We start from the raw sequence: 26,662 nt of genomic DNA, 5'->3' as shown, positions 1-26,662 counted from the left end.
CGAGCCATTCCAGCAACAAACTAATAGTTGCCAATACCACTATGACCCCACCACCATCCCACCATCCATCATCTCGAATCTCATCCCCATAATTATCAAGATCAAGCAACACAATTCGCAAGACATAACCCATGATAGCAACATCCCCGTTTACAATTCGTACGAGTGTCGCAGACGGGCATAGCTTGATTGTCATCATCATCATCATCATCATCATCATCTTCTTCTTCTTTGTCAGGAGGGGTGGTGAAGGTGTTGGATCCTAGGTTTGTTTATCATGAGTAAGGATTTGATTTCCCAACGATATTCAAAGGATAGAGATAGAGGGCAGGAGGGGGAGGAAACATACTCTTCAAACCACCAGCAGCGACAGCATCCCCCTCATTACAAGGCCGACAGAAACTATGATAGCAGCAACCGGATTTACAGTATTTGTCTTTGCGGCATTGGATGAGATTCGACAGATCGTCAGTAGGAGTAGACTCCGCCGTGTCACCCTTTGCAGATCCTATATTGTCCATTAGTCAGAGATAGTAGTAGTGAGAGGAGAAGAAGAAGAAGAAGAAGAAGAAGAAGAAGAAGAAGGGTCCATACCGCTCAACACCTCCGCATACGCAACCTCATCCCGCGCATCACCAAAACAATAAGCCAGACAGAGTCCGCGATAGCAGCATCCCGTCCCGCAGTCCCGATTGGTGTGACATTTCTGATTGTTTTGATTCATTGCACTTCCATCTTCAGACATACCAGAGCCTATATGCTATTAGCTATCCCCTAATACCAAGCAAGGAGGGAGAGAGTGAGGGAGAGGGTGGAGGAAGAACACACCACGAGCCCACAACGCAGTACCCACCCGCTTACGGGCCACAGGCGGCTTCTTCGGATCCTTAGGACAGATATGCCCCACGCAATTCCCGTGGTAGCAGCATCCGCCGTTCTTGCAGTCTCGTCGGTGGTGGCATTGGGGTTTGGTTGTGTCGGTGGATGCAATATTAGGCTCTATTTGTTGTTAGTGGTTTGGTGGGGTGTATGAAGGTGTGGATGGGATTTGGGGACATGCCTTCGATCATGCGACGGATTAGCTCGGTGTGAGGCTTCTCGTGGTAGCAGTGGGCGAGACAGAGGCTGTTGTAGCAGCAGCCGGTGCCGCAGTCGGTGTCTTTGGTGCAGATGGAGTCAACTACGGGGTGCGTTAGTGGGGTGGTGGGTATGGTGTTGGAGACTTACTGTCGTAGAGGTCGGTGAGGTGGGAAGCCTCGTTGGGGACGGCGGAGGAGGCCACTAGGCTGATGGTGAGGGAGAGGATCAGAAGGAGGAGCTTCATTTTGAGTGAAGATGGATGGGTATGTTTTAGAAAGAGATGGGAGGAGAGGAGTTGATAAGGAAGAGAGGGAGGGTGGGCAGGTCCGGGCTTATAACAACGGGGTGGTGAACGTGAATACGGTCTGAGTGCATGCGGCAATGAAGGTTGATGTGAATTTCATCACGTCAGTGATATGTGGGGTTGATTCACTTCGACTTGAAATTGAATGAGAAAGTCAACAGACATCAGGTGCGTATCCAATAAGGTATACTGCTACAAGCAAGCTAAGAATAACTATCTAATCTACATACAGATGTGGCCTCCCCTAGCCATTTGCCTCCAATTTCGTAAATCGGCCTCGTACGTCAGCTAGCACCGAAATTTAAGAGAAGCTCAGACGAGGAAATGTTGGTGTCTCCTCATATATCCACCACCCTGAGGTTGGTTGTAGTCTATCCCAGCGCTGATGCAAGAGCGGTGAATGAGGCAGGACCTCAAATCCCACCAGCCCAGCAAGCATCCTCGTCGTGCGTCTTTGGCCAATCAACGGCACCGGAAACGACACATATGCGGCCGGAATAGCCGTCACCATAAGCGGGGGATACACTAGTCCATCGAACTGAATCTGTCCTTCCTGACGGCTATCCACGTGTGGGATGCGTTTGCCATCATAACCCCAGAAGCAGAACGCCGTGATCCAGCCAGCGAGCATAAAATATTCGCGGGGGTGATTCTCGCGAAGGCAACATTTCCAGAAGTAAGTAACCTCCGATGTGTTACCATCAAACGATGTTACAAATCGACGGAGTATCGGACGAAGGGAGATGACAAAGCCCTTCAGTGGTCCGCCCCAGATTTCAATCATGTTGAGCTTGTGCAGCAAAGCACCCCAATCCTCCCGCTCACCCAACAGCGTCACTGACGGAATATTACATTCCATTAGCTTTTCGTCCAGAGAGCATCTTTTGACATCTCCCAGCATCAGCGCAGTAGCCACAACCCGGTCGTTCCGGGTCGTTGTACTGAACGATGGTAGCGCCCAAGCGCGTAGGTCCGGGTGGGTAATATGCCTCGCCAGCGCTCGTTCCATATAGATCGCCACGTCGCCATCATCAGCGCTCAGATCAAGTGCAGGAGTGGCTGATCTAAGCTTTCGATCAAAGAAGTGGGGGAGAGCCTGGGGATGGGCGTTGAAATAGACGTTTAGTTGGCTTAGGATGGAGAACCAGATGTCTTCGGGACGGATCGTGAGATGATGAGAAGTACGGTAGGCGTTATATATTGCTTGGACGAACCCATGCTCGCAGCCTATGATGCGGCGGTCTTTGAAGTCGTCTTCCTGGAAATAGCTCTCGACAATTCGCCCGCTTTCAAGATAGTCCATCGCACTGGTTCGAGAAAAGAGGGCTTTCCCGTCTTTGGCGACGGACTTGCCGGGCCACTCTTGAGAAGACCTTTCGGAGAGGGTAAGTGTGACGGGCATATTGAAAAGCTTGGTCAGATATTTAAGAATAACGCCAGCGGCGTGAAATGAGTGGCTCGATGAGGGGTAAATGGAAAGGAGCAGAAGAAGTGAGCATAAGTCGGTGTCGCTGTCTTTGATGGGACAGACTGCAAGGAATAGAAGGCGCAACCCAGATCGGCAGATGAGTCGAGGCAGGCAGTCATCTCTTAGTCCTAGGCCACTGCCATCGATATGCAAGCTGCTCAATACGATGCCGTGATCCATTCGGAGGTGTTGGGCAGGTACGATTTCAGCTCAGCACAGCCCCAGATGAACTCAACCATGAGCTGAGCCACACCGAACTGCGAATATAGAATAAAATAAAGAAAATAAAGATACAAAACGAGATGGGGAGAGTTCTATATTGATTCATTATGTTGGTCTTATGGATCACGGTTCAAGTTGCAGATATTCCACCAGTGATATATCCATTGCTCTAGGCCTGCACAAGCAGAACCACTGCCTCATAAGGCCGAAGAGACCATGTCTGTCCCGAAAACCTCTCCTTTACCCCCTCTGTGCTTTCATATGAGTTCAGCAGCACCTCCTTTACCCCCTTAATGCCATTGGTAGTGGAATCCCACTCCAAGGTACCCTCTGTCCAATTCGTGAGCACCAGGGCCTTCTGGTCCTCGTACTGACGGCTGTACGCAAATACCTCCTGGCTGTCTTTATCCACCAGGTCGTAGTCACCATAAACAAAGATGTCCAGGTATTTCTTGCGCAGTCGGAGCACCCTGGCCCAGTAGTTGTAGGTCGAATTCGGGTCATTCACCTGTGCTTCAGCATTGACCCGTACATGGTCCGGATTCACGGACATCCAAGGCTTTGCATCGGGACCAGTGAATCCACCGTTTGGCGCGTTGGACCACTGGACTGGTGTGCGGCCATTGTCTCGGGACTTTTTCTGGTACTCCTGACGGGCGCTCTTCTGAGCTTCGGTGTCTGATGGCTTATGCTTTAACAGACTAATACCGCAAAGTTAGAATTTCCTCTGTTATAGGTGTAGAGAGGTACAAACCGGTGCCAATGGTTAAGACAGTCAATGTCCTTGTACTCGCTGATGTCCCACTCGCGCGGAACGTTCCTCATTCCCAGTTCCTGCCCCTGGTACACAAACGGCGTACCCGACTGCAAGGCCAGCACAGTAGCCAGCATTTTACCCGCTTGGGTGCGGAATTCCTCCTTTGCTTGGGCATAGCGATCAATCGACCGGGGCTGATCGTGGTTCTCCCAGTAAAGAGCATTCCATCCGTCATTATCGTACATGAACTTCTGCCATCTCTCAAAGAAAGCCTTGAGGTCGGTGAGCTTCCAACTTCCCGGCTCAAACTTGTCGTATGTGCCGTGGTCGATGTCCACATGCTCAAAGTTGAAGATCATGTTGAGTTCGTTTCGGTCATAACGCACAGCGCGGAGGACCTCCTCCGTGTCCTTGACAAACGGCATCTCACCGACACTGAATGCGTCGTACTCTTTCAGGATTTTCCCCAGATCTTGGAAATATTCATGTAGTCTTGGCCCGTTGGCGTAGTATTTATCTCCCCACTGCCAGGGAGTTCGGGGGTCCTTGACAGGAGCGTCCGGGAACCGTTGGTCTTTGCTGACAAAGTTAATCACATCCATGCGGAATCCGTCTGCGCCTTTGTCGAGCCAGAAACGCATGATATCATGGACAGCCTTGCGGACGGGCGGATGCTCCCAGTTCAGGTCGGGTTGCTCGGTCGCATAGAGGTGGAGGTAATATTCACCGGTGTGCTCGTCCCATTCCCAGGCGCTACCTACAGTTGGTATTAACAAAGTTTCAAGGAAACAGGGAAATAAATCATAAAAATGAATCAATGAGCTCACCCTGAAAATGCGAAACCCAGTTATTGGGCGGTTGCCGGTTGCCCTGCTCGTCGTACCTCGCCGGCTTCCAAACGTACCAGTTGCGATACTCATTATCCTTGGAGCTGCGGGATTTTTTGAACCATTCATGCTGGTCACTGGTGTGGTTGACCACCAGGTCCATGAGGAGCTTCATTCCGCGCTCGTGGCACCCTTGAATCAGCTTCTCGACATCCGCGACCGTGCCATACTCATCCGCGATGCTGTAGTAATCGGAAATGTCATACCCCATGTCAACCTGGGGCGACTTGTAGGACGGACACAGCCAGACGATATCAATACCCAGCTTCTTGATATAATCCAGCTTGGAAATAATGCCTGGAATGTCGCCGATGCCATCATCGTTGGAATCCTTATAAGAAGCAGGCCAGATCTGATAGACCGAGCATTCCTTCCACCAGGCGCGGTGGAGCTGGGAGGCGGGCTTGGCCATTATGTTGGTGTTCGGTTTCTTGGGGATTTGGCAGGTCGAAGACCGGGGGTCCCTGCTCTTATCAGGAGCGCAGTGGGCGAGAGGGGGAGGACAGGCTGGCTGTTCTGCCCCTCCAAGGATGGGCACCGCGGGGCAGTCGCTGCTTCATCTCATTCATCGACGCTGGTGCGGAGAAATTCTCGGTGGATGCATCGTCCGCCGGTCGCACGCTCACTACCACTCGCACCCCACAATGTGGTGGACCGGTATTTCAATGGCCGAGGGAACAGTTGACTTCAACAATCCCCACCTTGTGCCTGGATGGAGAAGTTGAGCTGTTACTCGGACCGTGAACAGCCCAACCCAACAGGTGGCCGAAAAGGGACAAGCCCCGGCTCCGGATCGCCGCCATTGATTCTCCCCGGTCTATTCTCCGCGCCACCGCATATGCTAATTTGGGTTGATTACGAACCTGATTATAGCTGTTTGGCTTGTGCCTAGAAAGGTCTTCTGGATGCGGGTATCGAGTATTCTACGAATGGTCGAATGTGGGCGGACTATTGGAGGATGCCGATGTCTTTGGCATGCCCTCACAAAACTCGCACAACTCAAAAGCAATCCCATCCCTATTGCCCATAACCAATGACCTCGTTCCATGTCAGCTATGCATAAATCGTGGAAGACTTCCCCGGCTCAGACATATCAAATGCGATCAGTGTGAATTAACCTAGAAAACAGGGAAAAAAAAAATAAAGGAAGCACGCAATAGCAGTCAGTCTAAAGCAAAGAAAACATATACACTCTATGTGTTGGCAGGAGGATCACGTGATATCGGCACTTATAACTCCTTACAAGGAGACCTCCCAACTACTAATATAAAGACTTCTAGCTACTAATATAAAGACTTTCTATATTCTCTCAGAGTCTTTCTAATTATTAAAGCAGGGATTTCCTACACTATTTCAAAAATCTTAGTAAACCAAGTCTTAATAGAAAATATAAAAGATATAAATTCTCTACGATCTATTCTAGATAAATAGAGATAATTAATTAACTAGAGCATCCACTAGTATCACATGATATACTGGAACTATAAGAAGTCGACCGAGTGAAATTTCAATTTTACTAATGGGTTCCCAGAAATGAAAGCTCAACATCCCTACTTATGAGCTTACTTCCAAGAATCCCTTCCGCAGGACCCCTAGTAGCCGTCAGTGGAGGACGACTAACCTATCAACTAACGAATAGTATAACTATTCCCCACCAATATAAATGGAGTATTAATCTAGCCAAACTAAGCTTGAAATATAGGCTCAAACGGTTGGAGCTGAGCAGGGACTGATTATTCAATAACATAATGCCAAGACTAGCATTAAACATAGGTACGTTATCATTCAGTTTGTGGCTCCCCTCTATGGCCAGTGGACCCAAATTTACCCATTTGCACTAGTGCACACCCAAATTCGAGTCAGTGCCTGATAGCGACAAGCACCTAGGGTTCCCATAGCACATAGCCAATAAATATTGATGTTCCCTTCCACCCTCTCACCACAACTCAATGAAAGCCTGCTCTCTGTCAATATGCTTCTGCCTCTGCGTATTAGCGCTGCAGCCAAGCGAGCTCTCACTCAGCTCACACACATTCTCAAGCTGCGTGCCTCACGAATATTCGTGTCAAGCCTACTGCTATGGCTTCTGCTGTACGCCTACTGTCGGACCAGATTCTGGCGTGACCCGCACTCCGCCTTCTTCCAAGATGACCATGTTTACGATCTGGACTATAGCTTGTACCGCGAGCGGGAAAGCATGCATTTTCTCGCGAGGCATAATGCGCCTACCTCCCCCCCTGCAAATGAATTTTACTATTCCTATGCCAAAAACACGAGTGAGACTGAGAACAAGCCACCGGCCGTGTGCGTTGCCATAGTCACCGTACATAGAAGACAGGACACGTACTTTGACGCATCGGTCGGCTCGCTGTTGGAGGGGCTCACTGAGCAGGAGCGGAGGGCAATGTATCTCACTGTTCTGTTTGCCGATACAGACCCGATGGTACATCCCAGCTGGGGCCAGAAATGGGTCGACAGGCTTCTTGACCAGGCCAGGGGGTACAATGTATCTGCAGAGCAGCTGGAGGATCTGAAAATGTGGGAAGCGGAGAGGAACTTCTACAAGAAGGGGGTCTTGTAAGTCTCGTCCCAATCTGTGATGCGAGAGAACAAATTGGAACTTGCCAGTTGGAACTAATGCCAAGTGTACGGTTTGTGAAGTGACTACCTTTATGCACTGCGGGCCTGCCAGGCTGTCAATGCCCCTTACACGCTCGTCTTCGAGGACGACATCATCCTGGCTACGGGGTGGTTTGCACGAACGCTGAAGAGCCTGGCGGAAATTAACCGACGTGAAGCTGGACCTGACCAAAATTATAGCCATGCTGGGGAAAAGCGGAAGCCATGGCTGTACCTACGGCTCTTTTACACGGAGACCTCGCTGGGCTGGAGCAACGCTGACTTCGCATACCGAAACATGCCGTTAATCTTCCTCACACTCACTGCGTCGTCGTTCACTGTTCTTCATTTCCTTCGGCGCTATCATTGCTTGCAGCGCCTGCATCTCTACACCCTCAGCATCCTCGTCATCTCTCTCTTCTGCATTCCCGCATTCACGGGGCTGGCGTACATGATGGGAAAATACAACCTCATGCCGCTCCGCGGCGTGGTGGAGATGAACAAGTTCGGGTGCTGCACGCAAGGCCTGTTGTTCCCAGCGCAGCGGTTGGACGGGCTGATAGGGTTCTTGGAAAACAGAGGACATGGGCAGACGGACTCATTGATTGAGGAGTATGCGGACCTGAAAGGGCTGAATAGATATGCGGTCGCGCCGCCGCTACTGCAGCATGTGGGCCTAAAGTCCAGCAGGGACAATACGGATATCAATACGCAGAGTACGTGGCAGTTTTGGTTTGAAAATAATGAGCCAGAGGCCTTGAGGAGGGAGCATGCGAAGTTGTTAGGCGATGCTGATGTACAGCGGATGTTGGAGGCTGCCGCAACGTAGATTATCATAGACTGAATGGGCTTAGAGTTCGATCTACTGGAGAACAGGCATGCTAGGGTACCAGCACGACCTTAAATTCCACGTGTCCAGTTTGCCGCAATGAAGCTTGATCAATCAGCTACTGCACTGGAAGTCAATAACGCTGGCCCTGGAGTTCATAAGAAGTGCGACAATCAGGCCGTACAATCCTACCATACCAGCTCCATTAGCTTTCAATACGTTCCTCGGAGAAAAGGAGGTCAGAGCTACATACCCAAGACCTCAGCAAAGATTAGGATAAGGATCATGCCCACATAGAGTCTCGACTGCTGCGCGGTCCCTCTCACCCCTGCATCACCGACAATCCCAATTGTAAATCTAAAACAAATCAGTCAGTTGCCAACAGGTGAAACAAACGAACAGTCGGAAAGAACTTTTACCTACCCAGCAGCCAGCCCACAGAGCCCAACCGCCAGGCCGGCGCCCAGCTGAAGCAGACTCGTGTACAGAGTGATCTCCTGTGCGAGGTTGTTGGCAATCAGCACCGAAACCACTAGGCCGTAGATGCCAAGGATTCCGGCCATAACGATGGGCACAATGTCTTGAACCTGTCAGCTCATAGAACGCTAGTTGCCGGGTACTATAGATGTGGACTCATACTTTTGACGATCAAGTCCGGCCGCAAGACACCGGAGGAACAAACGCCCACCCCAGCCTTGGCAGTTCCGTAGGCTGCCCCGACGCTCGTGAAAACAATGGCACTCGTACATCCGAGGACTCCGAAGAGTGGCTTGGAAGGTTAGTATCCATTTTTGTCTGCTTCAGCTACAACGAGTATGTACCCACTCCATAGGTCGGACTGAAAATTAGCGCCGTTAGCCACTGTCTTACCCAAACTAAACACAAGAGACAAATTTCGGAGGTCCTGACCAGAATTCCGATGCCATCGCTTCTTCTCTTTCCTTCTTTGTCTTGAATGCTAGGCTGGCGTAGATGGAGGAATAGTCTGACCCTAAAGAATAAATTAACCGGTGGAGGCTAGGTAGCTTTATACCCCTCACCGACTCCAAGCCAAGACTAACTTGTGTCAGAAGACCCTTTGCCTGGACCGATTAGGCCTGCTAGTTATCCTCTGGGGTCAGCCCCTCGGCCGATGGAGCTAGTTCTCTATTTCTCAATAGGCAGGGTCCGTCGGGCGCCTACGGCTCCTGGCAGGATAGTGACCATCCTCTGTGACCGGGAAGTTGTTATATGCTTGACCCCTTTCCCTCGGAAGCTTGTGTGTTAAGGGAAGGTTGGTTTAACTAGCTAGGTATATAATAAATCGAACATAAGTGAGTAATTAAATTCCTTAATTATACACTCCCTCCTTCCCACTTACAGATACCGCGCCCTTGAGTCCGTTATAAGAATAGTGAACCGGTTAAATTTCGGCTCGTGTCTATATCTTTTAGTATAGGGAATAATTCGCTATAAGCAGTATGAAGGGGTTGGCTGAGTTAGTGCTTATAATGTTGTTTTACCGTTGGTAGTGTGACCTCCTTTTCATTCCTATCTCAACAACTAATGACTTATCTTATTGTAAGTTACTGGTATGAGGGGCCAGGCAACCGCAATTTTCTTTGAGCGGATGATCCCGATACAAGTGGGGAGTGTCTCACTCTGCTGAGCAGTGACCACTTAGGCCAGCAGGGACATTCGTACTATGTATAAACTAGGCTAGTGATAGCACCAGTCGTTTTCAGGGCTTGACTTGTCAAGTGGAGAAGCCATACATCCGTGCTTGAGATGGTTCGCTTACCTGGCCAGTGCTGTTATTACTGGGACATGATATACGGACAGGCTGCTTCAAATAGACCGGCACCGGCACGTGAATTCTGGAGGTTTGTAAATATGGCTCAAAAGGAGCGTTTGTTAAATTTCAGAAGCCATGAAGCTTCTTTAAACCTGCATAGCTAACAACTTCCACCGAATTACTCCGGCAGCTCAAGCACACTGACGAGCCTGATTTTCTCCGGGTGGAGCCCAAAGTAGGCCCCCTTAAGGGACTTCCATGTTCCCTAAGAGGACTAAAATTCCAGACGTTGTTTGTTGAGGTCGCGCCTTAGCGTGCACAAGCGCATACCTACGTGCCTAAGCGACAATCGAATACCCTGCCGGCTTTAGTACTGAAGTGCCCTGGCTGCGCTGGCCTTCTGATTATGGCCTGGCAATAATACTTTCCCTGGTGCATATTTCTGCTCTTACGTTACTTTATTCTCTCACTTCTTGAAGAGAGCATTGCATGCAGTTGATAATGAGATATCAGGTCGGTAGTATAGTAGTATTGCCCACAAGCGAGATGGGATTGTAGATGTGCATTTGCTGAATAGAGATTAGTATCCCTGGTAATCAGACCCCTGCTCTTTAATCAACCAATCAATTTATATTAGCCACACTTTTCTGGTAAGCCATTCTATATTATCAAATGTCAGACTGCCCCGCTTGGTTCAATTCCATTACTGCTAAAACGGGAAGGTGAAGTAAGAGGGCGGCCTGAGGTTCATAAGCCTCTCATCCGAAAACCCGGGCTTCTATGTGTGGGCTTATAGACTTAACAACACAAGAATATCGATGTGATGGGAATTGGAAAATGCTCATACATATCTATGATTTGAGCGAAAGCCTCCAAGGCAATGTATTCCACTCCACTTTGTCCTTTGGATCCTCTCTTTCCCTGTATATCTACGCTCACGAATTTCTCAAGTCAAACACATGGCCACCGACTGTGAATCCATTGGACGAACCAAAACATGTCCTTGACCCTTACAAGACTAGAGACAGGAACACTTGCATGACTCATAATCCTTCCGATATAACATCGAGCAGGGGTCGCTCGAGATATCTCATCCTCGAATTTATCAAAATATGGCAAGATTGGTCAGGAGAAACATATAAAACGGCCCATCTTCCCCTCTAATCATTCTTCTCACACAGCGAAGCAGTATCCCCAAGGTCTTTATAATATATTCTTATCTTCCAACACAAAGACCTCCGAAACCCAATATTAGCTACCATGAAACTTACTGCTGCCCTTCCTGCCTTCGCGGCCTTCACCCTCGTACGCACATCCTCTTCTATCCCGGTTTCACTCTTCCCTTCCAATCTATCCAATTAGTCTAACCTATCATCTCAAAACCTAAGCCCAAGCAAGCACCCTCGGGCTGGATGCCCCCATCCCCAGATACAGCATCGAAGAGTTCACGTGGGAGATGGAGACAACTCCCAGCGGGCCTACCGTGCTCCTCAACAGCACCGTCCAGGAGATCTACGCAGAGCTGATTAAGATCAACCCTTCCTATGACGGTGACTTTGCCGACAGGTTTACTGCTGCGGAAGCTGCAGCTAGTACGGAGATATAGTCTGTAACTGAGGACGGTGCTGCCTCCTTGCACAAGCGGATGCCTGTAACCTGTAATAACTATGACCAGACTATCACGTGCTGCATCCAGGAAGGCATCACGTACTTGCATGGCATTAGCAGCAGCCTAAGTAATGGCCCTGGTCCTGGAAACTGCGGTCGTGTCAGCTGCTCGTATAACTCGGCAATTTGGTGGTGCAATGATATGCGTGCTTGACATTAACCCTACCATACCCTAAATTAGAACTATGCAAAGGTACTGTATACTAACATCATATACAAAACACCGTTCCCAAGACTCTTCCCGGTTTCAACAACATTGCCGACGGTGCCCAGGTCGTCATCAACAACTGTGCGCCAACAGATGTCTAAGTTTCTAACAAGGAGACACACAGTGATAACTGGAAGGCTGTTATCCGCAGGAGCCCGTGCTAGGTTAACTTGCCATAGAGTCTACCTGATACATAAATCTGCCCCTCATCCAACAATGGTACACTATATTTATACTACATCCTCTCTTTCTCACCATCTAACTTTTCAACAAAGCTTAGGCTGGACGAGAGGGAAATAAGAATATTTACATAGGTTCTGTATTTCTTAAGTTGTGCTATAATTTGTATCTACCTTACATATCTGGTTTTATCCATTATTTGGTCCTTTCGATGTTCATAGTAAAATAATATAACACCTTACTCTACAATCTGTGGATATTTCCAGAGCTGGTTGTATATTCAAAGAGAAGAAGCGGAAGAAGCGTGAATATACCTAAAGATAGACTGGGTGTACGGAGGGAAGGCTTACATGGATGAAGGCAGTGGAGACGATGATGCCCGTGCCAAATTGTTTGATGACCGTGAAACCAATGGAGTTGGAGGTAGGGAATAGCAGCTTCATGACCACCATGGGCAGGAAGGCTCCTATCGCGCTGGTCACCAGCACCACGAACAGCGTGCCGATACGCATGGGGATGTCATAGTCTCGGGTCTGCACGCTGCAAGATTTGGTCGAGCTGCCACTTTCAGATTCGCCGGCTCCGACACAGTGTCTATAGCCTTAAGTTAATGTGGTTGATCTGTGTATTCGCCGTAGACACTCACTCAACACCCGCGTGGAAGTGGCAGTTCTATCCTGCGTGTTCGCCGCTGGACTCTTCGCTTGCTTGGTCTTGATCCTGGGCAGATTCGCCCTCTTCGAGGATCTGCACGTCGTTTCCGTCGGGATCGACACAATATCTATACAATGACTTAGTTTGAAAGAATGAGCAAAGCAAACACTGTGGTCTCACCTCTCTGAGCCGTACAAATGGCAGTCGGTGTACTGAGCTGGCATCTCTCCTGTGGGAGTCGCCGTCAGGGACACCTGCACCTCGTGTCCATCGCTATCAATGCTGTTGGAGGAGAAGCCTTGAAGCCTTACAATTCAGATGGCTACAGATCCAAGCTAAGGGTAGAGTGGTTATACCTGACCGTTATACCTTAACCGTAACCTGACCGTAACCTGGCGGTCAGGTTAAGGTATAAAGATCCTCTTAACCGTATGGTTAAGGTCAGGTTAAGGTTAAATGGTCACTTTAACCGTCCCTAACCGCAGGTCAGGAAGGTCAGGTAATCCAGGTAGGTTAAAAACCGCAAGTTAATTGGTAATTTATACGAAGACTTTACACAAATAATTCATGTAATATAATATATTTCAATTATAATAACCTCAGAATAAGATAAAATATTGATTAGTTATCAATCAATAATCTTTTGCGGATTTCCTGGCTAGTGAGACGGCCGATCAACACAGCAAAAAATGAAGTCGTATTGGTGCTACTACTCTAGAACTTTAAGCGTAAGGGGGAAAAAGGAAAACAGGAAATGTTGTGGGCGCTCACTTGAAGATAACAATAGCAAAGCAAACAAAGCAAACATAATCACATGATCCTGAACAAGGCTGCCGTCACATCTAACTACTATATAGAGATTTTTTACATTCTCTTAGAGTCTTCCCAATTATTAAGACAAAGATTTCTTATACTATTCAGAGTGTCTCAGTAAATCAAGCCCTAGTAAAAGATATAAAAGATATAACTTTTCTACCACCTATCCTAGATAGATAGAGACAATCAAGTTTTCATTACCATACTTAGAAGTCATTATCAACTATCAACACTATATCATTGTACATCTCTCGCCACTATCATGCTCGTAATCGTCTCAGCAGCCAAAATATATGTATGCCCGAATGGTACATCCCTGTATGTCATGGTACGTATATCTATAAGTCGTCTTGACGAGGAAAGCGGTTAAAACCGGATCCTCTATTGGCCAAAAGATTGTTCGTCCAGTAAAGCTCTGCGATCATTGGTCATTAAGCAAGCTTAATGCAACCGAAGAGCACCATCGCGGTCCTCGGCACTGTCAAACGCATCAGCGATGCGAGATCCCTCTCCCTCATACAGCAGCGAATCGTAAACTGTAGCCCCCAATATGCAACCAACAATCGGAGCGAAAATCGGCACGACGAAGTAATAGTTCGCGGCGGTGAACACCTCTCTGCCATAGATGAACGCGGAGAACAGTCTCGGACCGAAATCTCTTGCGGGATTGATAGCCTGCAACAGTCAGCCTAGCTTGCCCATAGCTGTAAACGGGCCACTTACATAACCGGTCTGCCAGCCCAACGCAGCTCCAATAGCAAGGAGGAGGAAGAACGTCGTCACTTGAGGCGAATGAAACCTGGTCGCATTGGCCGGATCTGAGATGCTCAAGCAGCCGAACATAAGGACCGCAGAGCCAAGCAGTTCCGAAAATGCGGCCTCCCAGTTCGACTCAAAGAACGCAGCAGGGTAGGTCGAGAAGATGCCGGCAGAATGGTGTCCACGGGGACTCAGGATCGAGCCACCGGGGATGGTGAACTCAGGGTCCCAGTCTTTGATGGCGGAGCGATAGTTGATGTACACGATGGCGGCGCCGACAAAGCCACCCAGGAACTGGGCGAAGAGTTTGCCGGGAAGCTTGCGCCATTGCCCAGGGGTAGGGCGGACGAGGGCCATGCAGATGGTGGCGGCAGGGTTAATGGATGGGCTGGGGTCAGAAAGGTAGCCCGAAAGGGCGACAGCTGCAGCCCAGGCAATGTTGATCGATAGCCAGGTGCCATATTGGTAGTCAGATAGGAGGCACTGGGCGACGACACCATCGCCGATGACGATCAGGAGAGCCGTTCCGAGAAACTCGGCGACGTAGGGCTTGAGGGCTCGCCGCGAGAGGCCGCTGTTGAGAAACATGGTTATTTGGTTTCTTGAGCCTCTCGTTGTGCCAATTGGGGACAATGACCGAGGTACCGTGGTAGCGGTGGTCGGTTTTGGAGTTTTGTTGACGGGAGGAAGAGAGGGGGGCCAGAGGAGGTTTCCGAGTCCCCTGTACGTCATGTCACTTCTCGCCATCTCTCACCGCCAGTGTCGGAGATTCCTTGTCTGGTTTAGCGCGTTGGAGATAAAGTGTGGCTGGGCCCCACCGAGGGTCCTGTTTCTGCCTGAGGTGTTAGCATAATGCGCACAGGGTGCTGTTTGAACTGTGCTCCATGGGATCTTCAACCACGAAATAATCTATGGAAAAAGCCAGGATGCTGATTCGGTGTCCTGCATGATATTCAGTCTGGAATGAGGATCGCCAATAGTAAGCAACTATGCAACATAAATGTCATGAGCACATGAACTGCCAATAAATATCCCGGCGTATATCACCAACCCAGCCCTGCGTTTCATTCCAACTATTCCAAATGTCTCGCGCCCTCCGGATCTGCTAACATCGCTGTATTCCACCGTGGATCTTCCGAATCTTGTACCGGCGCCCATCCAAGTTGAATCTGCATAACCTTCTGATCCCAATCCTTTGTAAAGCTTTTGATCTTGCCATCCTGGACTTCAAAAATAGCAGCAGCGCTCCATCTGGCCTTTTTCGGAGGATCCGACTTCTCAATCCCCTTGTATGGCTTTCCCGCGTGCGAGCCCTCCGCCGTATAGCGGAGCAAAACGTGCCCGTCTTTCGCCCACGCTTGATCGTATCGGACGATATGCAAGTTATTGACGGATGCCATGACGTGGGCGTGCGATTCGGCATAATCCATAGGCGTGGAACAGCCGGGGAACGTGGATGGACTCCAGAACCAGCTGTCCGGGGCGCAGAGGTGACGGACCGACTCGGCACCTTTGTTGTGGGTTGGGGAGTAGGCGATTGACATGTACTCCTTTGCAAGGGCGAGATTGGCCTGGATAGAGAGGGGTTGTGTCAGTGGTGCGATTGAGGGAAGGTTGATGGGTACCATGTACTTGCCTCTTCCTCCGGGGTCTGTGGTGTGGAGATAATGGTGGGTGGTTGAGAGGTTACCGAAGACATAATGACAGCTTTAGGATCTAGAATCTGTCAATGCGAAGGAAGGTAAATTTGGACAACGAGGGCATTGTGAGCATTGTGAAAACAACGCGTATGGTTGTTTATATAGCTGGATCTCTCAGCTTTGCAGTCACAATGACGTCGTGAAAGAAGTTTCAACCTTCTTGTGTTACAGTTCATATCCTAACAATTACCTAGATGCTTAGGTGATCCTTCCTAGAACAGAAACAGTCAAGTGGGACTGATGGTCCAGCTGGGAGCGGGGTAGCGGTTAGTTCGGCCTCCCATGCCAATTGTCATCCTGTCCAACATTTGAACCCACTCACATCCCTGCGTAGGTGATTGGAAATGCAACGTACTTTGTACTACGCATTTGGTCTGATAATTGGGTTGATCAAGATGCAAGGTGATAAGTTGCCGATATCCCGATTCTCCGTTCACTATAAATAGGAGAACCTGTACCATGGCTAATCAGGCTCCGGGGTCCTTTTATCTCCGATGAGCTTGACAAACAATGCTGGCCCTTGTGACCCTTCTCTCAATTCCGGTCTGCCTTGTTGCGGTCGCTTGCTACAATATCTTTCTCCATCCCCTCCGCAGATTTCCCGGACCACCCCTTGCAAAAGTTTCCAAATTATGGAGTCGAATTGGGAACCGGAGTGGTCGCAAATCGGAGCGGATTCATCAGGCGCATCTTCAGTATGGACCGGTTGTGCGAATTGGGCCAAATGAACTGTCCTTTGCAGATCCGGCAGCCGTGCGAGCTATCTATACGTCGGATGCTTTTGTGAAAGAAGAGACTTTCTACGTAAGACATTCAAACCTCATGTGTGTCGCCTAGGAGGATGCTAATGTGACCCTAGAGGGCGAAAACCATCTTCCATGAGGACCACCTCTTTTCTACACGGTAGGGCTGGTCTGTGACATTCAATCCCAGTAACACTAAATGCATTAGAGATGCACGGGCACATCGACAACGGCGAAAACTCTTTGCACGGGGATACTCCCAGGCGGCCATGCTGGAGTTCGAACCAAATATTTCGAATAAGATCGATGCACTTCTGAAACAATGGCAAGCTCGATCTGCCGATGGCCCAATCGATGTTTATCCATGGCTGAACTGGCTTGCTTTTGACGTGGTGTGTAAGTGCAATGCCTCCACGCTATTCAGTTATGTCTCTGACGATAGCCACATGCAGACCATTTGATGTTCGATGTTGACCCAGGCCAAGTGGCATCCGGCCAGAGCCATGAAGTAATGGCCTACATTGCTGCTTGGAAACCGACGTATATATATGTTAGTTTTCGGAGGGCCTCTCTTTATTATGAAACTGACCCCTTGAAGAAAGAGTTCTTCCCACAACTAGATCATTGGGGAGTGTATGTCCCCGGCTACGTGGGGAATTATTTCAGACGAGTCCGAGAGTGGAAGAATGTGAGTGACATGCCCTATTGTAACTGCATCGGTAAGATCTCGCTGAGCATCATAGTATTCTGTCAGTTTGATCAAGAGGAGCCGGGAAAAAGGCACGAAAACACCTTTCCTACGGGCTGCTTTAAATGGAGAGGAAGATGGGTTCCTCGGGAGACCTTTAACAAACTCTGAATTGGCGGAGGAGTGTATGGCTGGCATGTATGTTCATCGCCATGATAGAGTATTGTCGCCCGCTGACAGTCACTTCAGGTTCGCAGGAAGCGGAACGACCGCCACTTCATTTACTTTTCTTCTCTGGGCCTGCCTGCGGAGACCGGATATTGTGGCAAGACTCAAAGCTGAGCTGCGAGAGGCATTTCCAGATCCATCTATCATTCCTGACTATCGGGTGGGTAGCATATATATCGGAATGGCCATGGCGCGTTGGCGGCTAAGTCACCTCTAGACCTGTTCTTCTCTACCATACCTCCAAGCTGTTATCTCCGAGACCCTCCGCCGGTATCCCGCGGCTATTGCTCTACTGCCCCGAACCGCCGTCAGGGACACGGTGGTTGCTGGCGTAACGGTTCGAAAAGGCGTCAGTTTCCTCCATCCCCCCTTTATGTCACGACGCTCACACAAAGCAGACTACAGTAGGAACCCAAAACTACACGACTCACTTTAACGAAGAGGCATTCCCCAACCCTCAGGAGTTCCGACCGGAGCGCTGGTTCGAAAAAGAGGGTGAGGCACTACGGAAGGAAGCATGGACGCCATATTCTAGTGGCTCGAGAAAGTGCATAGGTATCAAGTCAGTATAGCTTTAACCATCTTTTTCCTGGCCACAAGTACTGATGACGATAGCTTGGCACAAATGGAGCTCAACAAGTTAGTTGCGGCCTTCTTCCGTCGGTTCGAAGGAACCATTGATGATAGCATTGATGAGGATGCAATGCGAATGTATGATACATTCACAGCCTCACCAGCCGGAGGAAAGCTGTTGGTTCATTTGAATGAGTTGCTTTAGGATATTAGGACCATGGGAACAGGACGTGCATATTCACGGCACATGTCCCGGAGACATAGATTGCTAGAGTGCCCGCAATGCTTGTGCTCGAGGTAGAGCCGATTTCTTTGTAGGGATAGTGTTGCGAATGCACTGCACTAAGATTAGATGGCTGGAAGATGGAACGCCAGTGATTCGACCCTCGATACAGGGTATAAATCGAGTGTCTTACCGCCACAACAGGTGTCAGCAAGCCTACCCAATAGCATTGAGAATGGATTCGAACACTCGCACATTCCGGTGCTGACAGGAGAGGGGCTGAGGGGCCCCAGGCGTGAAGGCTCAGCTTCAGGGCACGGACCGCGTGGGGACCTTTGTGTGGCGCTCGATGTCCAGGCATTCAGTATCATCCACATATCACAATCCTATTAATATCAGTCCAGGTCTAACGGGATGGGGTTTGCTGTGCGAATGGGTACAAAGGGCTATGCCGCACCATGGAATTACATGTGACTGAGGTTCAGATCACTATGAAACTTTTGCGATGGCAATGATGCCTTACCCCCCACAAAGGCTTATCCTATATAAAGTGGTTCTGCGACCGATGTCTTCTTCCTCTGGGGCTTCAACAGCAAAGGAAAAGCTTACATCGACCATTAAGCACTCCGTCATAATCGCTGTTTGGCTTGTTCCGTTACCGTTGCTTCCAAAATAGTGTGGTCGGATCTTTCTTCTGGCTCAAGCTTTCCACGACAACATGGCTGACCAGCAGACACCGAGGAAACCATTCAAAGATTGGCCCAACGACGCAGGTGTACGTATTACCAACGGCTAGAGATCCAGGTCCTATTTGAGAATCCGACTTAAACATGTCTCTAATAGTTTGAAGCCACCGTCGAGCACCGCGAGCCCATTGAGCTCCCCGTCATCGGATCGATCCCCTCTCACCTGGCCGGCACACTGTACCGCACCGGCCCGGGAACCTACAAAGTCCCCGGAAGCACATACCAACTCAGCCACTGGTTCGATGGATTTTCGCAACTCCATCGATTCCAAATAGTCGCGCAACCAACCGGATCCTGCAAAGTGTTCTATAACTCGCGACGGCAGGTTGATGCACTGATAGAAGAAGCGCGCAGGACCGGGACGATGAAAGGCATCACATTCGGACAGAAACGAGATCCATGTGAAAGTATCTTCCAGAAGGTCAAGGGGTTCTTTCGCCCTGGATTTGATACAGCGAGCCCTGAGCTTGTTAATGCCGGGGTTACTGTACATGCTAATGTAGGCCCAACTTTCCCTTGATAGGATATGTGTTCCACTATCATATTGGAGCTAATGCTACAGGCAGACCCCAGGTGCTCCGTATCTGAGAAGTTCCGATGCGCGGGCAGACTCGGCGCAATTCCAAACTCTGACGTCTCTAACAGATGCCAACGTCTTGAAACATGTAGGTTCTTGCATTCCCTGTTCTAGGTAGACAATAAACTAACTGAGTGTAAACAGATAGACCCTGAGACTCTAGAGCCGCTAGGGGTCACTCGCCAGGATGGTTTACACCCTGATCTAAAAGGCCCCGTTTCATGCGCGCATGCCGAAATCGATCCGGAATCCGGGGATCTGTACAACTACAACCTCGATTTCAGCAGGTACGCAACGTACCGGATATTTCGGACCTCCGCTACGAAAGGGAAGACAGATATCCTGGCAACCATTACAGGGGCAGCTGCCAAGCCGGCGTATCTCCACTCGTTCTTCCTCAGTCCCGAGTATGTGGTCCTGTGCATTTGGCCCAGCGTCTTTGCCGCAGGCGGCATCAAAATCCTCTGGGAGAGAAATCTGGCCGATGCGATAAGCTTCGACTCCAACCTCCAAACCCGCTGGTATGTTATCGACCGGAAAAATGGCAGGGGAGTTGTGGCCACCTATGTGAGCCCGTCATTTTTTAACTTCCATACCATCAACGCCTGGCAGAAGACCAATGACGACAATACAGTCGACATCATGTGTGACATCATCCAGTATCCAACGGACGAGGTAATCAGACGCACTTACTATGAAGCCATGGTCTCAACAGGCCGAGACGTAGAGAAATTCTATGGCAGTGAAGCATCACGGCCGGCTCTCCTGCGCTATCGTCTGGCTGGTGTCCCGAATGCAGGTGGACCAAAGACATCACGTCGGAAGCCCGATTCCAACCCTTCTAAGGCAGAGGTTCTGCTGAGGATTGAGACTCCTTTTGTTGGGGAGCTTCCCACCATCAACCCTAAATTTGCCACGCGAAAGATACGATACGTTTACAATGTGTTTCCCCAAGGGAAGGTGAGATTTTCACGCCTCATATTCCAGCCAAAGCTGAATTGCTTTAGTCCTCGTTCTTCGACGCTATCGCGAAAATCGACCTTGAGACGCAGGAAGCAAAGGTTTGGACCCGCGATAAACATACTCCGGGTGAAGCTATCTTTGTTCCTGATGGGGTGGATGATGCAGAAGATGCGGGATACCTTCTCAGCGTCGTTCTGAACGGCGAGACAGGGACAAGCTATCTTCTCTGTCTCAATGCGCGAGATTTGGCAGAGGTTGGCCGTGCCGAATGTGTTTCGGCGATCGGGTTTGGGCTTCACGGCTCTCATTATCCTTCTCATGGTTAGGATAGCCGAGGCATACTTTGGGATCTTTCACGTTGTGAAACTGTCTATCATCTATTCTATTTACCCCTTTATAATCTACCAGTAACTAAGTCTTATACACCGGATCCTCGGGCAACTCCACCTCCCAGAACCGGCGCATCCTCTCTCTAAACAACTCATAGCACGACCCCATGCGAAGCACCTTCATCTCCTCAAAGTCTATGACAATCGACGGCCGCCCATACACATGGTATCGCTGCAGCCCATAATCAACAATCAAATCCGCGACCTCCTTAATCTCATCCTCAATATCCTCCACCCGAAACTTCTGTCCCCGCCCGGTCAGATTCGCACTCGAGCCCACCATCACCTGCCCAGCCTCATAATTCAACCGACAAATCTCCCGCAACAGTGACCCCCCGCCAACAAACATCGCGATCTTGCCATCCTTGACCGCATTGGAGAGCGTGTGCGGAGTAAACTTGGCCAGAATCGGATGATCTGGATCATACGGCGCCACGATCCCCAGCCCCATATCGAAATCCTCAGTCAAGACACGAGTCATTTCAAATCTGTCCGGTTCGAGAACATGAAGCTCATGATGCAGCTCATAAGACCCAATAAGTCCTTGGACATGGCCTGGCCGACGTTGTTTCGCGGCGAAGGCCTTCTCGATCGCCTCCACGGACGAGGCTAGTAGGCCGTAGCCGACTTCAGTGGGACCGATGACGATACCTCCGGCTTGAAGAACCTGAAAGACGCGCTGTGCGTCGGAGGTGGTGTTGGGCAGGTGGCCTGGTAAGGGGATTATCTTAGCTTCGAAAGACGACATGGGTGGTGTGCGGGGAAGAACGTTAGTTGACAGAGATTGCAGTGGCTTGATGGGAGCCATGGTGTTTAGTCGCAGCCTTGCTTACGGCGGGGTAATAAGCTCCGATTCTATATATTCGGGATTTTAGGATCGTTGTGCGGTTGGCGGATCGCGTTTAGCGCGTGATTGGGTAGCTTGTGACGTACTTTCTGCTTATGTGGGGGTGTTAGGATACCCTTTGGAGATAAGGAAGGATAGAGCTGTTGAGAGGCATTCTACGTTGGATATCTGCCAAAATCATTGATACGTGAGTGAGGAATTCGGAGATATTTGAAGGTAATGCAAGTGTCTTATCGTGCCCGGCCGCTAAGTCGGATATGGCGGCCGCGTCACCAACGGCTCTCGGGCTCAGGGGCTCCCTCTTTACTTCATTATTCTCTGATGGTACTTTCAGATGGCAGTACCATCATATAACGGAGTATCTCGAGCTATCACTTCTACTTACTTTCCACCTTGATGGTGATTTCGTTGTTATCCGGATGCTCTAGAACAAGAGAATCGATGCTCTCAAAAACGATCGAGATGGCCTCCCCACACCCCACCAGAAGCTGTTTTCGCGTGGTGCTGCAGCATTAGCGCCCTTTGCGTTCGATGCCACCTACTCTTAGTCAGGGACGAGGCATATAACCAGCTCAGCTACATTCTCTTTGTGCAAACAACGACATCGTGGCCTGAAATCCAACAGTACGCCCTCATTGCCGGTGCAGTGGAGACGATAGTGGAATTTACTCGCGTGGTGGCGCTGTCGGACGCATGAAATATTGGAGCACGAGGGGGGGATGATTCAAGAGGTTATAAAGTCGTGAGGACTTGCGCACAGGCATATAACAGACGGGGATCGCTGGTGGTCATCAGTTTAATTATATCGAACAGCAGCACGCTGGACAGCTATTCATGGCTATAAGATTGCACGACAGTATCAGAGAATCCCTCACAAGAACAATGCACTTGAAGATGATGCCAACGGTGTCCAGACCTCGAGAATAAATGGGTTCCGGCGCGGGCTGTTTTCCCAATGATTTGCTGGGAACAAGTCATTTCCATCGCCGAGCACGAAGGACACCAAGCTTTTAGGCAGAACTATACTCCTAGTTATCACGGTGCATGTAGGGCTCCACCCACGTGGCAGACAGAAACACGATATATACTATCTGAATCAAGGCAGGTACCATGGTAATTGAGACAATCTCCACTTGCAGCGCATTCAACAAGGCGGTGCGCTGGGCGGACCTAAAATGGGGCACGGAGGATCACTAGCGGAAAGGCATCCGAACCCACATTCGTCTGCCTCTTCAGTTCCTCGAGGATACTCCGCACATGGCGACTTCATGCTGTATATCGTCAGATGAGTCACTATGAGTCAGTTCTCCCTGCATTGGACTTGGAATCATTCAGAATATCGAAGTTGGTTCCCTGCAGCGTCCTCATGAATGACAACTGGTAAGCAGCAACTTGGTATTAAGCCAAGATGACCAGGAATGGGGCCAAGTCCGATGCGAGACACCATCGCACGGTGTGCTAGGATTGATTGAGCGAGACGGTTCAACCTGAAGACCAGAGGGGGGTCTGTACCATCAGTACTGCACCATGCTAGACATCCATTGGTGCGTGTCCGGGGCGTGGGCATAATGCTACCCCGAGAAATGGCGTTGGTCTGCCCAGCGTCTAGCGCCATCCACTAGCGCCCACAGCCCCCAGCACCTTAAACACCTGTTGCACCACACACTTCAACGTCCAGGTTTCTCCTCCCAGTCGTCATGGAGGCCAAAGTTCGACACCGACGATCCAGCAAAAAGAGTAGGACGGGATGTCGAACTTGTCGGTATGTGACAACCGTCTCCTTCAGACCAGATGCCATCTAACCCTCTAGGATGCGCCATGTCAAATGTGACGAAACGCCGGGCATGTGCCAGCGGTGCACATCCACGGGCAGAAAATGCGATGGATACGATTCTCAGCGACTCCCCAGTCGACGGACGACTGGCGCATTGTCCGAGCTAGCCCCCGGCATTGCCCATCGCTTTCGGTGGAAGTTGACGTCCGATGAACAACGGTGCATCTCGTTCTTCCAAAACCGAGTGGGACCCGTAATTGTCGGCTACTTCGACTGCGTCCTGTGGCAGAGACTGGTGCTCCAAATCAGTCAAGAAGAACCGGCCGCCTTTCATGCCGTTGTCGCGTTCAGTGCCGTCTATGCCGACTACGAAACCAGAGGCCTACCCCGCAAGATAGACGAGCTGGACAATTCCCTGCAACGCTTTGCCCTCGACCAGTGTGCGAGAGCATACAGACGGCTGAACTCACGCTCGGAATCCCAGGACCCAGGCCTCCGCGATATCACCTTAGTATGCTGTGTACTGTTCATCATGGTAGAATGGATGCGCGGACAATACGACACAGCGTCCATCCATCTGAAGAACGGCCTCCGAATCATACAACACGACCAAACTCTAACCGCCGCCACAGCTGTATTCAGCTCCGTCCTCGCACAATGTATAGCCGACTCACTAGCCTCCCTCAAAGTCCAATCCACCTATTTCGGCATCGAAGAGCCCCCAACCCCACAACCCCCTCCCCAATCCGACCGCGGAACCCCCGAACTCGACGACAAAACCTTCCACACGCTCCTCGACGCCCGACTCACCTTCGAGCCTCTCATGGGCGAGATCTTCCAATTCCACCTCTCCACCTCCCGTCTCGCCCCGGACGAAATCGACCTCAACTACGGCCCTCTATCAGACATCCAATTCGATCTCTCCTCCCGTCTCAACCGCTTCGCCATCGCCCTCGAATCCTTCTCCATCTCCTCCTTCCATCTCATGTCCCGCAACGCCCAACGAACCATCTACACCATGCGACTCCACCATCAAGTCCTATCCATCCTCATCAACCTCACTCTTCTCAGCAACGACGAAACCGTCCTCGACTTCTACACCCCGGCCTTTGAACGCTCCATCTCCCTCGCCGAATCCATCATCGCAACCTTCACCAACCGCCCCAGCGTCTGTCTCGACATGGGCGTCATTTTACCCTTATCCTTTGCGGCAACGAAATGTCGCGAACCAGGTATCCGTGCGCGTGCACTCAAGGTTCTTCGCTCCTGGCCTCATCGTGAAGGACCCTGGGAGTCGAGGACTATTGCGGAGTGTGCTTCGAGGGCGTCGGGCGAGATGGATCCCTTTCTAGCTATGCTTGCGTAGATACGTTTTAGTGCCTCTTTAAATCTTTGATATATAATGGATCTTCCATCGAAACGTCTCGGTCGGTCTCTCCACCATACCAACATTCCTTTGTTTCGAATCAAGGAATTTCCTCCTATCAGGTAGTATCTATTTTCAAGCACTGGTTACTTTGGTCTTCATGCCCGCTCTTGTGCTGTGTCCTACCCCCATCCTCTACATAGAGGAGTAACACAGACTACGAGGCGATAAACGTCTTACCATTTTATGTAGTTTCCTGAGAGGGGCTTCATTATGTACTTAGTATGCAGCGTAGAATCGATCTTGGAAAAGATACTCTCACCCTGCTTGGTATATCATTGTATACTATGTATGAAAACAACCCTTGAAGCATCACAGACGCACAAATAGAAGTCGGATCAAAGACCTTCAAATACATGCCCTCACTCACGAATGCTCCACTATCGAACACTTCTCAGAAGAAAAAGAAAGAAATCTACAGAGAACAGCAGTCCAGACCACAGAGAATGTGAACCAGGACCGTGAAGGCATAACGGATATAAAACACATAATAAATAGTATATACGCCTCAGGCTTACTCCAACGCTAGTGGTGATGAAATCGAGGGCGTTTCGTAATCTGGTATGTAGTCATAAGTGCACGGTGCTGTCTTGGGGATAACATTATGTATATCAACCACAAGTGAACCTTGACTGCTTCAAGGGTACATCCTGCAGTTCATTTCCGGAGAACCCATAATGTCGGACGCCGTTGCCATCTCTACCATTCATCATCGTCAGTGCTAGTGCTACGCTCTTGAATTGGGGATTGCCTCCTATATCAACTCCCTTTCGTCTGGCCCTTCACTATGGCCCGGGAATGACACGTCGCACTGATAATAAGGCTAGAATAACTGGGCCGGGCATACTAGACATAATCTAGGAGGTTCTAGTCAGTTTCGGTGAAAATGCAGGGAATTGAATGTGGGACTGGATATGCATGTAGTGGAGGGGTACATACTCGATGTTGATGGATCGCCAACAGTAGTGTCTCATCATCGCCTTTCCCTAGGCTCAGAATTAGACATCTTGGTGAATGAATGGAGACTGGTATCTTCTATAATACAAGGCACCTCTGTGGGAGTCTACTTTTCAAACATAACCAGGTTAGCACATCAGATAGGGGCTCTGCATGTCACCCTACTTGCCTGAGTATCTGCTTCCCCTGCTTCTTGGTCCTCCTCATCCTCCTCATCGCCCCCTCCTTCACTGCTTTCACTCTCCACATCAGCCCCATACAGTACATCACCGAGATAATATATCAACCTAATGATATTCCTTTTATCCCCTCCATTCTGAAGCGTCTCCTTCAGCTCGACTGCACGGAGGTATATCGATTCCGCCACTTCACTCTTCCCTTGGAAATAAACCTCCCAACCGCACTTGACAATTCCATAAACGGTGTTGTAATCGTCTTCGTCATTGATTGTTATTTCCCCCACAAATGTCTCCCGAAAATGCTGCTCTGCCTCTTCATACCTTTCCTGTCTCATTAGACACACTCGAAGCCAATACAAGGTATCCAAGATATTGGAGTTCTCCCTGCCTAGGACCTTTTGCCTCCTTTCCCAAGTTTTTCGGA

At 49.8% G+C, this 26,662-nt stretch overlaps 11 protein-coding genes across 11 annotated transcripts; 4 read left to right on the top strand and 7 right to left on the bottom strand.

Annotated features, from left to right (window-relative positions):
- Window positions 1-90: 90 nt before the first annotated feature.
- Window positions 91-1,324, bottom strand: BO80DRAFT_463083 (uncharacterized protein; the record flags this gene model as incomplete). The annotated part of the gene is made up of 6 exons (XM_025722565.1): window positions 91-262; window positions 350-508; window positions 595-753; window positions 829-999; window positions 1,076-1,180; window positions 1,228-1,324. 6 exons carry the CDS (start codon window positions 1,322-1,324, stop codon window positions 102-104), a joined length of 852 nt encoding a protein of 283 aa, XP_025577162.1. The 3' UTR covers window positions 91-101.
- Window positions 1,325-1,674: 350 nt separating this feature from the next.
- Window positions 1,675-2,932, bottom strand: BO80DRAFT_377481 (DUF4419 domain-containing protein). Its single transcript, XM_025716701.1, has one exon. The coding sequence runs from the start codon at window positions 2,784-2,786 to the stop codon at window positions 1,686-1,688; it is 1,101 nt and encodes a 366-aa protein (XP_025577161.1). The 5' UTR covers window positions 2,787-2,932; the 3' UTR covers window positions 1,675-1,685.
- A 224-nt stretch (window positions 2,933-3,156) lies between these two features.
- Window positions 3,157-5,438, bottom strand: BO80DRAFT_402504 (alpha-glucosidase). Its single transcript, XM_025717611.1, has 3 exons — window positions 4,659-5,438; window positions 3,829-4,588; window positions 3,157-3,775 (listed from the first exon to the last, which is right to left on the bottom strand). Exons 1-3 carry the CDS (start codon window positions 5,128-5,130, stop codon window positions 3,244-3,246), a joined length of 1,764 nt encoding a protein of 587 aa, XP_025577160.1. The 5' UTR covers window positions 5,131-5,438; the 3' UTR covers window positions 3,157-3,243.
- A 1,174-nt stretch (window positions 5,439-6,612) lies between these two features.
- Window positions 6,613-8,372, top strand: BO80DRAFT_471411 (uncharacterized protein). Its single transcript, XM_025723098.1, has 2 exons — window positions 6,613-7,295; window positions 7,380-8,372. The coding sequence occupies exons 1-2, from the start codon at window positions 6,637-6,639 to the stop codon at window positions 8,164-8,166; spliced, it is 1,446 nt and encodes a 481-aa protein (XP_025577159.1). The 5' UTR covers window positions 6,613-6,636; the 3' UTR covers window positions 8,167-8,372.
- On the bottom strand, window positions 8,281-9,092 carry BO80DRAFT_453570 (V-type proton ATPase proteolipid subunit; the record flags this gene model as incomplete). Its single annotated transcript, XM_025722022.1, has 5 exons — window positions 8,281-8,354; window positions 8,420-8,523; window positions 8,590-8,746; window positions 8,806-8,935; window positions 9,057-9,092. 5 exons carry the CDS (start codon window positions 9,090-9,092, stop codon window positions 8,281-8,283), a joined length of 501 nt encoding a protein of 166 aa, XP_025577158.1.
- A 4,576-nt stretch (window positions 9,093-13,668) lies between these two features.
- BO80DRAFT_500639 (glycerol uptake facilitator) lies at window positions 13,669-14,913 on the bottom strand. The gene is made up of 2 exons (XM_025724246.1): window positions 14,190-14,913; window positions 13,669-14,141 (listed from the first exon to the last, which is right to left on the bottom strand). The coding sequence occupies exons 1-2, from the start codon at window positions 14,811-14,813 to the stop codon at window positions 13,908-13,910; spliced, it is 858 nt and encodes a 285-aa protein (XP_025577157.1). The 5' UTR covers window positions 14,814-14,913; the 3' UTR covers window positions 13,669-13,907.
- Window positions 14,914-15,160: 247 nt separating this feature from the next.
- Window positions 15,161-16,055, bottom strand: BO80DRAFT_377470 (uncharacterized protein). Its single transcript, XM_025716700.1, has 2 exons — window positions 15,862-16,055; window positions 15,161-15,796 (listed from the first exon to the last, which is right to left on the bottom strand). Exons 1-2 carry the CDS (start codon window positions 15,922-15,924, stop codon window positions 15,299-15,301), a joined length of 561 nt encoding a protein of 186 aa, XP_025577156.1. The 5' UTR covers window positions 15,925-16,055; the 3' UTR covers window positions 15,161-15,298.
- A 380-nt stretch (window positions 16,056-16,435) lies between these two features.
- On the top strand, window positions 16,436-18,362 carry BO80DRAFT_350904 (cytochrome P450; the record flags this gene model as incomplete). Its single annotated transcript, XM_025715558.1, has 10 exons — window positions 16,436-16,729; window positions 16,785-16,828; window positions 16,877-17,064; window positions 17,121-17,218; window positions 17,267-17,356; window positions 17,412-17,554; window positions 17,606-17,744; window positions 17,802-17,933; window positions 17,983-18,146; window positions 18,200-18,362. The coding sequence occupies 10 exons, from the start codon at window positions 16,436-16,438 to the stop codon at window positions 18,360-18,362; spliced, it is 1,455 nt and encodes a 484-aa protein (XP_025577155.1).
- A 736-nt stretch (window positions 18,363-19,098) lies between these two features.
- BO80DRAFT_351043 (uncharacterized protein) lies at window positions 19,099-20,864 on the top strand (the record flags this gene model as incomplete). Its single annotated transcript, XM_025715562.1, has 4 exons — window positions 19,099-19,155; window positions 19,224-19,625; window positions 19,693-19,791; window positions 19,848-20,864. The coding sequence occupies 4 exons, from the start codon at window positions 19,099-19,101 to the stop codon at window positions 20,862-20,864; spliced, it is 1,575 nt and encodes a 524-aa protein (XP_025577154.1).
- Window positions 20,865-21,034: 170 nt separating this feature from the next.
- Window positions 21,035-21,862, bottom strand: BO80DRAFT_423299 (L-threonylcarbamoyladenylate synthase). Its single transcript, XM_025719017.1, has one exon. The coding sequence runs from the start codon at window positions 21,801-21,803 to the stop codon at window positions 21,078-21,080; it is 726 nt and encodes a 241-aa protein (XP_025577153.1). The 5' UTR covers window positions 21,804-21,862; the 3' UTR covers window positions 21,035-21,077.
- A 1,737-nt stretch (window positions 21,863-23,599) lies between these two features.
- On the top strand, window positions 23,600-25,154 carry BO80DRAFT_377458 (Zn(II)2Cys6 transcription factor; the record flags this gene model as incomplete). Its single annotated transcript, XM_025716699.1, has 2 exons — window positions 23,600-23,664; window positions 23,713-25,154. 2 exons carry the CDS (start codon window positions 23,600-23,602, stop codon window positions 25,040-25,042), a joined length of 1,395 nt encoding a protein of 464 aa, XP_025577152.1. The 3' UTR covers window positions 25,043-25,154.
- Between the last annotated feature and the right edge of the window lie 1,508 nt (window positions 25,155-26,662).

This window comes from Aspergillus ibericus, assembly GCF_003184845.1.
Source record: "Aspergillus ibericus CBS 121593 unplaced genomic scaffold BO80scaffold_11, whole genome shotgun sequence".
NCBI lineage: Eukaryota > Fungi > Ascomycota > Eurotiomycetes > Eurotiales > Aspergillaceae > Aspergillus > Aspergillus ibericus.
The sequence above is the reverse complement of the archived record's forward strand: the minus strand, read 5'-3'. Positions and strand labels throughout refer to the sequence as shown.

Coding starts and splice junctions, on each gene's coding strand:
- BO80DRAFT_377481 (XM_025716701.1), bottom strand. CDS start 2,786: ATGCCCGTCACACTTACCCTCTCCGAAAGGTCTTCTCAAGAGTGGCCC.
- BO80DRAFT_402504 (XM_025717611.1), bottom strand. CDS start 5,130: ATGGCCAAGCCCGCCTCCCAGCTCCACCGCGCCTGGTGGAAGGAATGC. Junction 4,589..4,658: donor CTGGGTTTCGCATTTTCAGG/GTGAGCTCATTG, acceptor TACCAACTGTAG/GTAGCGCCTGGGAATGGGAC. Junction 3,776..3,828: donor TGTCTTAACCATTGGCACCG/GTTTGTACCTCT, acceptor TTGCGGTATTAG/TCTGTTAAAGCATAAGCCAT.
- BO80DRAFT_471411 (XM_025723098.1), top strand. CDS start 6,637: ATGTTCCCTTCCACCCTCTCACCACAACTCAATGAAAGCCTGCTCTCT. Junction 7,296..7,379: donor TTCTACAAGAAGGGGGTCTT/GTAAGTCTCGTC, acceptor CGGTTTGTGAAG/TGACTACCTTTATGCACTGC.
- BO80DRAFT_500639 (XM_025724246.1), bottom strand. CDS start 14,813: ATGTTTCTCAACAGCGGCCTCTCGCGGCGAGCCCTCAAGCCCTACGTC. Junction 14,142..14,189: donor TGGGCTGGCAGACCGGTTAT/GTAAGTGGCCCG, acceptor TGACTGTTGCAG/GCTATCAATCCCGCAAGAGA.
- BO80DRAFT_377470 (XM_025716700.1), bottom strand. CDS start 15,924: ATGTCTTCGGTAACCTCTCAACCACCCACCATTATCTCCACACCACAG. Junction 15,797..15,861: donor CACAGACCCCGGAGGAAGAG/GCAAGTACATGG, acceptor CTCTCTATCCAG/GCCAATCTCGCCCTTGCAAA.
- BO80DRAFT_423299 (XM_025719017.1), bottom strand. CDS start 21,803: ATGTCGTCTTTCGAAGCTAAGATAATCCCCTTACCAGGCCACCTGCCC.